General features: G+C 40.8%; 1 protein-coding gene across 2 annotated transcripts in view; it reads right to left on the minus strand.

Moving 5' to 3' along the window:
• Window positions 1–1,216: 1,216 nt before the first annotated feature.
• TMEM183A (transmembrane protein 183A) overlaps window positions 1,217–14,017 on the minus strand; it is a 17,745-nt gene continuing 4,944 nt past the window's right edge. Inside the window, exons 4-8 of one of the 2 annotated variants that reach the window (XM_011990502.1) lie at window positions 10,988–11,144; window positions 9,894–10,074; window positions 7,467–7,547; window positions 5,112–5,267; window positions 1,217–3,211 (exon numbers count right to left, since the gene is read on the minus strand). In XM_011990502.1, the coding sequence (XP_011845892.1) occupies window positions 3,026–3,211; window positions 5,112–5,267; window positions 7,467–7,547; window positions 9,894–10,074; window positions 10,988–11,144 (761 nt within the window). In that variant the 3' untranslated portion in view covers window positions 1,217–3,025. Of the gene's footprint in view, window positions 3,212–5,111; window positions 5,268–7,466; window positions 7,548–9,893; window positions 10,075–10,987; window positions 11,148–14,017 lie in introns of both variants that reach the window. The other variant, XM_011990501.1, reaches the window with a different exon arrangement.

Consider the following 14,017-nt stretch of genomic DNA (forward strand, 5'->3'; position numbering starts at 1 on the left):
CATAGTATGAAAACAAGTCTCAAATGCCAGAATTACTGACTGACAAATTTTAGCTAAGCCTCTCCATTTTCCTGAATTGCTCCTTTACCCTGCCCCCTGTGGCTATTAATGCATCTCTTTTCCATCTGCTTTGTGAAGTTTCATCACAGTGTGCCTACTCAATCCTTTACCAATACCCAGTAAGCACCACTAAAAGTGTGAACAATTTTTATATACATGCAATGTGTTCACGTGTATGTATTTATAGACATATACACAGCATGTTCTGTATCAGCAGCAAATGCCATAGCTGAGATCAATGACACATACAACCTTCTCTCATTTAACTTCCACCCTATATATTCACCATTTGGCATAATTTCCTTGCGTCTCTTTGAAGACAGGGAAATCTGGGTAATTCTGATCTGAGGGGTGGTAAGTGAAGCTAAATTGGTGACTTTGAACAACACAGCCTTCAACTGCATAGGGCCACTTACATGCAGATTTTCTTCCTTCCCTGCCACCCCTGAGACAGCAAGACTACCCCTCCTCTTCTTACTCGTCAGCCTGCTCAACATGATGACCCACTTAATGAACAGTAAAGATATTTTCTCTTCTTTATGATTTTCTTCATAACATTTTTTTCTCTAGCTTATTTTATTGTAATAAGGTATATACTACATATACAAAATACACATTAATCAACTGTTTGTGTTATCAATAAGGCTTCCAGTCAACAGCAGGCTACTGAGTTTGGCAGTCAAAAGTTATAGCAGATTTTCAACTGTGTGAGAGGGTCTGCATCCGTAACTCTCACAGTGTTCAAGGGTCAATTTATGTTGCTTGACTGACAGAGCAAAATCCCGGTATATATTTATATATATATGTGTTATATATTTATATATATGTAATATATAACATATATATATGTTAAGTTATAAAGCTGTTTTTAACCTGTAGTCCAGAAAGTTCCAATTCTTCTTTGGGTGGTCTGGGGTCCTCACCAAATGGAAATCCCTGAGACACTTCACGTCCTGTCACTAACAAAACATGCATCATGCTAGAAACAGCAACTCAGTCAATGCAGAGGAAGGCTGAAGCCAAGATACACTGATAACACATTTTACCAAGTGTTTGTCAGTATTATGCTGAGAGAAGAGAGCTGAGGCAGTATCTAGTACTGTATCTGTCACTGTACCATGGAATTTGACACAAAAAACTCAGAGCTGAGTCAGAATACAATTATTAAGCCAAATTTATTTCACCCCCTTTTTAAAGGTACTCCTAAGCGGGGAACAATGCACCAAGACACTCCTGCTCCATGGCATCTTTAGTTCAGGCAACCAGGCAGGGACTGTGCTTCTCTCCTCCTGCCTCAAAGAGGCAACTTTTCATTGTAGAGATTTGCAAAGTGCTCATTGTCCTTAGGTTTTTTGTCTGTTATCACTTAAATGCCCAAATTCTGTTTTTGACTGACCCAGGCTCACTCTTGTATTACCACCCTCAACGTGGGGTAAGGTTAGCTGTTAGGAGCAAAATTAAGCAGATGCTTTCTAAGAATATTCCTGGGGAAGATGGTAAGGAAAAAAAAAACCCGCAAATTTAGCAGTTTGCCTCAAAGATTCTCCTCCACAAGATTTTCATTTTTAAAGAATATTGTCTTAATGCCCACCTCCTGGCAATATCCAGGTAATATCCAGCTCACTGGTTAATTTTGGATGTTGGAGGATGGGAGGAGAGACAAGCAGCAAGGTTTTCCTCTTAGCAAAACAGAAAAATGTTTGTGATCCTCTTCTCAGAGTACACCTGAACAACAGGAGTCATCTGAACAGGAGGACATAAGCATTTCTGCATGAAGACCAGGCTTCTGTAGGCACACAGGATGACGGCAGAAGCAGCACAGTACAGGGCAGAGCAAAGTCGCTAAGTGCTTATGGTTCAAGAGGCTGGTTTCAACATGCAATGCATTTTGTTAATGACATTTTAGCATAATAAATGCCTTTCTAACAGTTCAATGAAAGTGTCACTATCCTTCCTGAAATAGCTTTCTTGGTTTTACATTTCACTTAGAAATAACATATTTAAAAGATCATTTCATCAATCTTCTATACTTTTTCGGCTGATTAGAATAAGGTATATACCACAATCAACTTTTCACTTACCCTTTTACTTTTTTTTAAATCTATGTACACTCTCCCTTTTACCCTTTTACCACCATCTACCACAAGAAAAATGAGACTCATCTTTTAAAATTGTGATATAAAAAGACCTGGGTCAGAATCCTGGCTCTGCCTTTACTGGTGTTATAGGTATAATCACTAATTCTGCTTTCTCAACCATAAAATGGGAATAATACCACCTACCTTGCAAGACTGTAAGAAGTTGAGATACTATGTAAAGTTCCTAGTATAGTACCAAGGGTATAAAGTCATCATCATCACTATCAACCTCATGCAAGAAATACCTAAAATCCAAAACTGGCAAAAGAAAATGTATGCAATAAATATCACAAATTATTTTTTAAAAAAGATACACAAGTCAATCTGGTAAGATTCTGAAAACCCTGTCACCTGCTTTATTTCTGGAGAAGGGTAAAGGAAGAAGGGAAAATATTCACTTGAATTTGAGGGGCAGCTAAACTGGAAGCAACAATTTCAGGCCTCTAAGGTTCCTCTGATCCATAAGGGAATGCTGAAACTTCCTTGTTTGGAGATTCAAAGAGTTTAATTTTTCCCTAGAGCAAGATCAACAATTTTCACTGGGATAAAAGAATAAAGAACAAACTCAATAGCACCAAATGGGGTTTTAACACAGAAAACAGGGCCACTCCTTTTAAATGCAAATTTTTACATTAAAATATGTTTATAAATCATAGTAGTTGTTCTTCCTCTTGATTCAACATTTCTCCCTCCCCTAACAGGAGCCCTAGAACCTGAAGAGCATGTACATTACTAACCAGATATACAATCCAGCCGCCCCGTCCAAACTGGAATCTGATTACTAATGGACTAGACTCAGGGTTGCCCCAAGGGATAGGCAGCAGTAACTATGCCCTCAGGGAGAATGGGTACTGAGGGTGCCACCAGTCAAAGAGCCGAACGCTGTGCACTGGGTCCAGGATGACTTGCACACCCTGCTCACTGCGCAGTTTCCGACCACCATGGACAGGGGAATCTTGGAACACCAGTCTCACTCGATGATGCCGCATGTCCGTGCTCACATTGATAGTAAACTGAAATGGAAAAGCAGATTCAGTATCCAACTTACACAACCTTGGTTTCCAACAGCTCACTCCGAAATGAAATAGTCCACACTAATTTACACTGGCTAGGCCACAAGATTAATCTCTAAATTATAACACGAACATCTTTTTTTTTTTTTTTTTTTTTTGAGAAAGGACCTCGTTCTGTTGCCCAGGCTGTAGTGCAGTGATGTGATCTTGGCTCACTGCAACCTCCACCTCCCGGGATCAAACAATTCTCGTGCCTCAGCCTCCCGAGTAGCTAGGAATACAGGTGTGCACCACCATGACCAGCTAATTTTTGTATTTTTAGTAGAGACAGTGTTTTGCCACGTTGGCCAGGTTGGTCTCAAACTCCTGACCTCAGGTGATCTGCCCACCTCAGCCTCCCAAAGTGCTGGGATTACAGGAGTGAGCCACCACGCCCAGCCAACCTTTAAAGATACAAAAAATTAAGGACAATATTATAAGGCCTTCTCAGCTTCACGTTTAAACTATGCTAAAGAAAGTCTCACTAATGAGCACTTTGGAAGGCCAAGACAGGCAGATCGTCTGAGGTCAGGAGTTTGAGACCAGCCTGACCAAACCCCGTTTCTACTAAAAATACAAAAATTAGCTGGGTGTTGTGGCGGGCACCTGTAATCCCAGCGACTTCGGAGGCAGAGGCAGGAGAATCCCTTGAAACCGAGAGACAGAGGTTGCGGTGAGCCGAGACTGCGCACCATGGCACTCCAGCCTGGACTACAAAGCAAGACTCTGTCTCAAAAAAAAAAAAAAACTGCATATATGACACAATCTCAATTATACAAAATTATTTAAGACAGAGTACGTACATATTAACAGACACATTAAGAGAACAGTTCCCAAAAGATAAATTGCAGTTATAGGATAGTGGAAGTCTAAGTCACCTTTACTTTGTCAGTATATTTATGTATTATTTAAAGTCATTTACCATTAAAAAAAAAGTTATTTTCATTGTGGAAGGGTTACCTCATGTATTTCTGAATGTAAGCCTAAGATACAGAGAAGACAAATTACATGAACTCTCCAGCTGCCAAGCCAATGAAAAAATTTTAAAACCTGGAAAAATATGCCAGAGGCACATACATTGTTTACTAATTACTGGCCAAGCCTTGAACAGTGATAATATCACACAAAGGACAGAGCTGAGCCGGTCACTCTATATTTTAATATCTCATTTGTAACCCCTTATGCATGCCTCAAGATCCTGACATACAGTGCTCATGTATATATCTCATCATTCTTCCTAATAGGATAATGCTTCTCAATCATTAATGACCACTACACATGAAAATGCAAAAACATTCCCTTTCCTACAATGAAGAAAAGAAGGTAAAATATTCTCAGATATAATTAACGTCTCCACAAATCTGTCTGTTGCTAATATACAGGACTGATTTCAAACTTTTTTTTTTTTAAAGATACCTTCCTTCATGGTTAAACTTACAAATATCCTTCAAACCTCAGATATAGCAAAAGTCTATAAAAAAGCTGAAGGCAGTGGCTCACACCTATAATTTCAGCACTTGGGAGGCCGACGTGGAAGAACTGCTTGAGACTAGGAGTCTGAGACCAGCCTCAGCAACGCTGTGAGACACCCATTGCAACAAAAAATAAAAATTAGCCAGGGATGGTGGTGCGCATGTGTAGTCCTAACTGCTTGGGAGGCTGAAGCAAGAGGATAGCTTAAGCCCAGGAGTTTTAGGTTGCAGTGAGCGATGATTCTATCACTGCACTTCAGCCTGAGTGACAGAGTGAGACCATGTCTCTTTAAAAAAAAAAAAAAAAAAAAAAAAAGCTGTGGTTCACCTCCTTTCAGAATGAAAAAAAAAAAAAAGAGCTGAGAATGACATCCTGAGTCCCTACTTACCAGAGTAAATATCATTCCCATGACAATCGGAATAAAGATGAAATTGAGGGTCGTGACCTGCAGTAGGCAGCAGTCCTGGTCTGGATTGGTATGAACATCTTCGTACTGAACGGGAGGCTGCAATCCTCCTGTACACTTGCTCTTTAACCTAGGGGACTAAAGAGAACTAAGAATTAACCCAATGGCTTAGAAGAAATGTATATGGCTCTAAGAGTCTACCAAAGAAAATCCTATGGCTCAACTAAAGCTAGTGAGATACATTTTTCCGTTATCTCCTCTCTCTTTATATATGTTTCTATACAGAGATCAAAGAAAATCTACCCTTTGAAAGAAGGGGAAATACATTTGGATGAGCGGGTTTATACTTCATTTAGATGGTATCCCTTGCCATCTGACAAGAAATGGAAACTTACAGCTTCTACCAGAGGTTCTACAATGTTTGAAAGATTGCAAATTCCTTGTAACTTGTCAGACTCCAAAGAACATCTGCTGTACAAAAGGGAAGGAAGCAGAAGTGGTCACCTAATTCCAGACCCCATAAAACAAAGGAATCACAAGTCTCGGAACTAAAGGAAATCTCAGCATTCACTTTCCTGCAGTAATCCTACTGTCTGCTTCTAGTCACATTTCACCACTGCTAAGACTGCCTCTCAATTCCTTCTCAGAAAGGTCTATGGTGGACTTTCTACCAATGTCTAATGAATACCACAGACTGTGCAGATCTTATCAAATGCAAAATATCAGAACTAAAATTCTTTCCCAGAACCATGTTTTTGAAATAAATCAATAAGAAAATAAGGTTTACTTTAACTACAAACTTATCTGTAACCCACCTGCCATCACGTGAGGAATAACTAATAGTATTTGTGTCTCATCAGTGAGACACTGAGGAGACAAGTGAAAACACCTCGCTTCCCACCTCACCCCCGCACCCCCCACCCCACCCCACTCCATGTGTTTTCACCTGTCTCCTCTACTGAGAAATGGGTTTATGGGTTTCTGTAAACCGACTGCCATATCTGCTCATAATTCCACATAAGAATATAGGGTGATCATAATTACACCTAATAATACAGCTGTCCTTTGAGTAATACTGTCACTGTTCAAGGCTTGGCCAGTAATCAGATTAGTAAACAATGTGTGTGCCTCTGGCATAATTTTTCCAGGTTTTAAAAAATTTTCATTGGCTTGGCAACTGGAGAGTTCATGTAATTTGTCTTCTGTCTCTTAGGCTTACATTCAGAAATACATGAGGCTTCCCCTTCCATAATGAAAGCTTTTTTCAATGGTAAATAAGTTTAAATAATACATAAATATATTGACAAAGTAAAGGTGACTTAAGACTTCTGCTATCCTGTAATGGCAATTAATCTTTTGGGAACTATTCTCTTAATATGTTCTCTCAACATTTATACGTCACTCGTAAATAATTCAGCATATACTTACATATAACCACATTATCATTATCACCCATAAGAAAATTAACAATTATTTCATATTATCCATAGCACATTCTGATTTCCTAAATTGCCCCAAAATGTCTTTTATAGCTTTGTTCACTTATCCAGGATCCACTCAAGATTTACTCTTTGCAGTAGATTGTTATCCTTGTCTTTCAATACAACATAGTTTTTGTTTTCATGGCATTTCGGGTTGAGTATCCTTTATCCGAAATGCTTAGGGCCAGAAGTGTTCCCGATTTTTTCAGATTTTGGAATATTTGCATTATACCAGTTGAGCATCTGAAATCCACAACCCCAAAATCCAAAATGCTCCAAAAGGCATTTTCTTTGAGCATCATGTTGGCACTCAGAAAGTTTCAGATTATGAGGCATTTCAGATTTTGGATTTTTAGGCTATATACTGTTTGATTTTAGTAAGGCAATTTCATGTCCAGTGTTATGATTTGAATGTTTATGTCTCCTCCAAAATTCATGTGGACACCTAATCTCCAACACAACAGTATTAAGAGGTAGGGCCTTTAGGAGGTGACCTACTGGGGAGGCCCTCCCTCATGAATGGGATTAAAGCCTTTATAAGAGAGTCTCCACACTAAGTTCAGCCCCTTTTGGCATTCCACTTTCCACCATGTGAGGACAAAGTGTTCCTTCCCTCTGAAGGATGCAATAAGACACTATCTTGGAAGCAAAGGGACCAGGCCCTCACCAAACACCAAACCTGCAAAGAACTTGGACTTCTCAGTCGTCAGAACTGTGAAGAAATAAAGTTCTGTTCTTTTTTTAAGTTACCCAGAGTCTGTGGTACTGTTATAGCCGCACAAACAGACTAAGAAAGATATCTAGGAAAATCTCTTAGAACAGGTGTTATCTGAAAAACAAAGAGAAGACCACATACCTGTTTTTTGAACTTGAAGTTGAATTCCCACATTGGTTCCTGTCTGTTCCCAACAATCTTTCTGCACCAGAAAAGTAAGCACTATAAGAAAGTAAAAATAAAATAAACCAAGAAAAAGAAAAAGAAAAAAATCAAAATACACTAATCAAAATAATCAGCAAAAACCTTTCTGTTTGACAGCTCTAAAGCCAGCCACAGTCCCAATGCTGAGATTTTACTTTGGCACAGATAGACTCCCAAGTTGACACTGGTTCAACATAAAAACAGACAATCCCAGGGCTGTTCAATAAGGAGAGGAGGGACCAATATAAGTCAACCTCAGAGGTTACTGACATCAACCCCTATTGTTCTTATCTTCAAAGACAGAAACGTGGTATCTAGAGACTGGGGCATCCTCTCTGATTCAGCAGGCTAATCCTCTACATTAAAATGTAAGGAGAGCCAGCAGCCACCAGGCAAGATGATACAAGGCCATAAGGTAGGCAGAGAGGCTGGCCCTATAATAGAAGCAAACTGCTCAGGACCCTCTGGGAGCAGACAGCCAGTAAGGAAACTACAGAGCTAGGCTGAATTCTGTCTAGAATAAGCCCCTCAGTGAAAGCCAGGCTACAGCTAGGGTTAAGCACAAGAAGTGAAGTACCTCCCAGGGGGTAAGGGGTGGGTCGTCCGCCGTGCCAGCTGTCCTGCCCTTCAGACATGCCCTGTACGTCCTGCTGTTCCATCAAAATTAATGGGCTTGGCTTTAAGGGGAAAACACTTCTGCTGCCATCACAACGGCTCCAGTGTCCCACACAAGCTATGCTACTGAAAAGAGAGAGAGGGGGAATCAAATACGAAAAGCTGGAGTCCAGGAACATGGGACAACTTCCTTTAGGCATGCTGGCAACTCCCTGAATGCCACGCAATCATGGGTATACAAGTGGCAAGGCCAAGCATGGGACACCTGCCACTGCAGGCCCCACACCCTCTTCAGAAGATCTCTAACAAGGCACAAAAGCAGCAGCCAGATGGCCTGGGCTTACTATCTGGATTAAGACCTTAGTTTTCATTCTACTTTGGCTTTTTACAGTCACTTTAAAAAAATTAATAGACAATGATAAGAATATGAAGATAGGAGTATTTTAGAATTTAGGCAGTAGCACTTGCATTGTGCACTGGAGCCGCTAAGATGTGTCAAGCATGAGGAGTTTGCCCAATGCTGCTCTGCTCCCAGCAATTGATTCACTCCTGGCATGGCTAACTTTCGGATGATCCCCACACTCACCACAGTTAATCTGATACTATCAAATGTTTTGGGGGAAAGGGACACTGTAAATGTGAGAAGATACACCGTCCACTCATATTACAGGCAGAAGCAGCTGCTGGGTGAAATCCTACTCTCCTGGCATTCTACTCCTTCTCTAAATCCACCAGTTAGCATGATATTAAATTGAGCTCAGCCAATGGCCCTGACCACCTCAGTTTAAGAGGCTGGGGGGAACCTCGATAATCTTGAAATCAATAGTACCCTTTTAATTAATATGTATCAGGTAGAATGTGATCACCCTAGAGCTAAACTGGGGGAGAAGAATCATTATATAATGTCCAATACCATAAAAACAAACTACAAGAGAATGGGAAATGCTATGGAACATCAGATTTGAGGTAGGAACAGAGTAACCTTGTTTGGCAAAGATGATTTAGTAATTTTACCAGGGAGGAGAAAAAGAGAGAATGGACCAAAGGCTAGTAGACATATTTACAAATCAGAAGAATGACAAGAGACTTGAATATAAATGTATGAATATAAAATATCAGGGAACTCCTGAGATAAAAAGAGCCTAGAACACAGAAAGAACTTGAGAGAACTAAGGTTTATGAATCAGGGTACCTTATAGTCTATGAGATGACCTACCAGAGCCTGGCAATAGTCTCGCACAGGGCACTTCCAAATGCTACAGAAGTCAAGTCTACACCAGAATCCTTTAAGAAGGTCAACAATAAAGGGGAATCCCTGATGTCAAGGTTGCATTAGAAAGAGAAAAATAGTGAGATGTTCACGTCATACCTCTGTACCGTGATTTAAAGCCCCTCTTAAAAATTATAGCATACATCTACCATTTCAGTTATGCTCTTCCTAGCCCAAACCATCAAAACCATTATATCTAAAGGGGTCCAATGTACAATGTATGAAAATAAATTAAAATAAAAAGAATAAAGAATACACTAAAAGCACCGGAAAGCTTTAAGGTAAGTATAAGATAAGCCAGCTAGCACAGCAGAAAGGTCTTGGAGAAGTGAAATCTCTGAGCCCTGAAAGTTTACATTAGTCCCTTAGCAGCCTGGGACCTACACCCCTCCCCATCAAGGAAGTTGGAGACAAGCCATGATAACAGGCCTACCATACAAGAGTCCATTAGTCAAACCCCAACACAAATTCTCACTTACTTTGGAATTCTTTAATGTGCTGGGGGTGCTTTCTGGAATGGCTGGATTCTTGGAGATTCGAGCAGCAAATGGCTCATACATATGGTACAGAGATCGGATCACACAAGCCCGGAGACAGCGCAGCTTCTCCATTGACTCTGGTCGCAGACGCAAAGGCAGGGAAGCATCCAGCGTGTAGTGCCTGAAACATGACACATTACTCCTACCAATATGTGACCTGTCTCTCCTGCTCTAGGTCAGTCTCCTAAGACTCCTGGTCTCTGTATGAACTTTACTGCACTATTCCACTGGCCAGTAGGTAGCTTGTCCCCATTGCTACTTGACCTCTTGGCAACTTTTACGTCTTTGCCTTGTAATCCTGCAGTTCACCATCCATTTTTAAAGTTGAAATCCTCACTTTTTTCCTGAACACAAGAGCAAACTCTGAATTGGTATCAGTATATTATGCTTTAACTGCTCAAAGAGAACCTGTCCTAGAGGAACCTATACTGGAGAAGAGCCACCAGGTTCTCCTGTCAGGTCTACAATGAGTTCTCTACTCCTTTCTACTTCAACATTCTTTCCCACCACAGCCTGACAGTTTACAATTGTCACTACACTTCCACACCTAGCATCAAAAATGAGCCCTTTTACTAATCACATAATTTACCTACTCCTCACCACTACAACTATACATAAGGCTGCATAAGTACAAAAACTGTGTAATACTTAAAGACAACTAGCAAATCAAAGCAACACCTAATCCAGCTGGAAAGATGAGCAGATAGGCATCTGCAGCTTTGAACATTCTAGCTAAAATAAGCCTCTGAAGAAAAGTCAAAGACAGTTCTCTCTGGGACTTGAAGCAAGACGTTTTGCTGAAACTGGATACTAGAGTGGGGAAGGAGGCAACCACATGGAAGACAATTACCTGGATAATAAATAATATCAAATTTAAATTAGAGAGGAGCTCAAGGAGTCCAAAGCTGGGTCATGCCCAGACAACATGGAGTAGAGAAAGTGAAAAGAGGTCACCATCCAGTGAGTAGCTCCAAATCACAAACAGTAATGAAATCAGCTACACAGATAAAAGAGTGAGGTCTCTGTGGTCGCACCTTCGGTACAACCTGGTCCAAAAGGCAGCAGTGCAAGTGACAGTCCAGGCATTCTTACAAATCAGGGAAAAATTCACAATGTCCTCAGGACGGATATAGGAGGCCAGCAACAGCCAAATATCCATGGGATACTCTTCTCCTCCAGCCCCGTCCAGTTCTTCTGAAACAGAAAAAAGAATAATCTCTGATCTTCTACACACATATCTGAAGATACTCGTTCATTTCATTTCTCCCGAGGATTGCACAGTTAAGAAAATGGTTTTAAATAGGTCCACGGAAACGCTTCAAACTTATCATTTCCTGCTCATCCTAGCTGCTGGAAACTTTTACCTCCTGTTGCCCAAGTAAATAGGTTTTGTTCTTAAGGCCTTTACTTAACAACCATTGGCAATACCATTCTGAAGTTTTACTTTTTTTTTGAGACAGAGTCTCACTCTGTTGCTCAGGCTGGAATGCAGTGGTACAATCTCAGATCAGTACAACCTCCGCCTCCCAGGATCAAGCGAGTCTCATGCCTCAGCCACCAGAGTAGCTAGGACTACAGGCATGCTCCACCGCACCCAGCTAATTTTTTAGTAGAGATGGGGTTTCACCATGTTGACCAGGCTGGTCTCGAACTCCTGGCCTCAAGTGATCCACCCGCCTCGGCGTCCCAAAGCCCTGGGATTACTGGCGTGAGTCACTGCACCTGGCCATCATTTTGAAGTTTCAAAAGTGCCTTTGCACACATTGTATCATTCAACTCTAATAATTCTTCAACAGAATAAGAAAAATATTATTGCACCCGTTTTACTAATAAGAAAAAAAAAACCTTGTCACTCAGTCAAAGGAAATAGAACCAAGATTTTCTGACTCCGAATTTCAGCTTTATGCTATTAAGCCCTGCTCTTGGTTTCTCTTAAGTCTCCACCCACTAAACATTTTCAGTCGGGAAAAAAACAAAATTGACTTTAGGATGGTATAGGGAGGCTGGGCACAGTGGCTCATGCCTATAATTCCAGCACTTTGGGAGGCCAAGGCAGGCGGATCACGAGGTCAAGAGATTGAGACCATCCTCATGGTGAAACTCTTCTCTCTACTAAAAATACAAAAATCAGCTGGGCATGGTGGCACATGCCTGTAATCCCAGCTACTTGGGAGGCTGAGGCAAGAGAATCGCTTGAACCAGTAGGTGGAGGTTGCAGTGAGCTGAGATGGCACTACTGCACTCTAGCCTGGGTGACAGAGTGAGATTCTATCTCAAAAAAAAAAAAGGATGGTATAAGGAAATCTCAAAGTACAAATTAAATTAAAAAAACAGATAAGTTACAGTGCATTCTCATTACACACAACTACCTGTAAACATGTTTTTTTCTTCTAGTTTCTCCTTGTTTCATTGCAAGTTTGACCTATGATCCTTGCCAGAGACACCTAGTCATTCTTTAACAACATATCCATGCTGGGTGCAATGGCTCACGCCTGTAATCCCAGTACTTTGGGAGGCCAAGGCAGGTGGATCACGAGGTCAGGAGTTCAAGATCAGCCTGGCCAAGATGGTGAAACCCCGTCTCTACTAAAAATACAAAAAAATTAGCTGGACGTGGTGGTGGGCGCCTGTAATCCCAGCTACTTGGGAGGCTGAGGCAGAGAACTGCTTAAACCTGGGAGGCGGAGGATGCAGTGAGCCAAGATCATGCCACTGCACTCTAGTCTGGGTGACAGAGTGAAACTCCATCTCAAGAAAAAAAAAAAAAAAGTATCCCTATCTCTTCCTTCTTCACTCATTAGTGTTAATTCTCCTGACCTTGATGTCTACTATACTTCTCAGGTTCAGTTAATACACATGCTTTGTAAACATACCTGAATCTGAGCTAATCCTAACCCTAACCCTTATTTCAAACCTAGTCCTAGAACTATCCTAAAATTATCAGCTTTCTTCCTTCCTGGGGAAAAAGCCCTTACACCATCTCCCCAAAGTTGCCCCTGCTTTTCTAGCTAACTACTTCCCACAACTCTATGATTAGATCAAGTTCTTTGGCTAGGTTCTTCACAACAGAGACCCAATATGTCTAAAACATCATCTTTTCTAATTCTTATCCCTCTTATAATCTCCAGTAATCATGCAAGACCTCAGTCTACCATGTCCAGGCCCCACTTTCTTCCATATTACCTCTTCTCTCTCTGAAAGAGAAGGCAAATGACAGTTAAAATTTCCTCTATTGTGGCTGACTGCAGTGGCTCATGCCTGTAATCCCAACACTTTGAGAGGCCAAGGTGGGAGGATGGCTTGAGCCCAGGAGTTCAAGACCAGCTTGGGCAACACAGTCTCTATAAAAAAACTTAAAAATTAGCCAGCCATGGTGGTACATGCCTGTAGTCTCAGCTACTCAGGAGGCTGAGGTGCAAGGATCAATCAAGCCCAGGATGTCGAGGCTGCAGTGAGCCATGACTGCACCACTGCAATCCAGCCTGGGCAACAGAGTGAGTCCCTGTCTCAAAAATCCAAAACAAAAACCAAAAAAACAAACAAAAATTTCCTCTACTGACACCCATAAGGACTTTTACAAAGCAGAGTACTATCAAAAATTTTGTCTTTAGAGACAAAATTTAGTAAACAATGAAGAACTGTCAGTGTTTTATACATAATTACTAAATGAGTTTTCAAAACGAAGTAAATAGAATCAGTAAATGAAAGCTTCATGGAGGTAAGTCATGAAGGACATGAAGAATTTTGACAGGCATAGGTTAAGAGGAAAAGCATGTCAAGTGAATAAATGCTAACACGAAACCAAGGGACTCAGAAAAGCAAAACATGTGAGAACAGTAAACAGAAAAGTCTAACAAGATTTTAATGACATTGAGAAATTACTGTTAAGTCTTTTAGATGTGATAATGGTATTTTTAAAAAGATAACTACTAAGATATTTACAGAGATGATGATGGTATATCTGGAAATTGTTTCAAAATAACCCAGCGTGTGTGTGTGTGTGTGTGTGTGTGTCTGTGTGTGTGTGTTGGGGTGGGGGAGTAATGGCTGAAGTAAAAATGGCC

The sequence above is a fragment of the Mandrillus leucophaeus genome, unplaced genomic scaffold, assembly GCF_000951045.1.
Source record: "Mandrillus leucophaeus isolate KB7577 unplaced genomic scaffold, Mleu.le_1.0 Scaffold38, whole genome shotgun sequence".
Lineage (NCBI taxonomy): Eukaryota > Metazoa > Chordata > Mammalia > Primates > Cercopithecidae > Mandrillus > Mandrillus leucophaeus.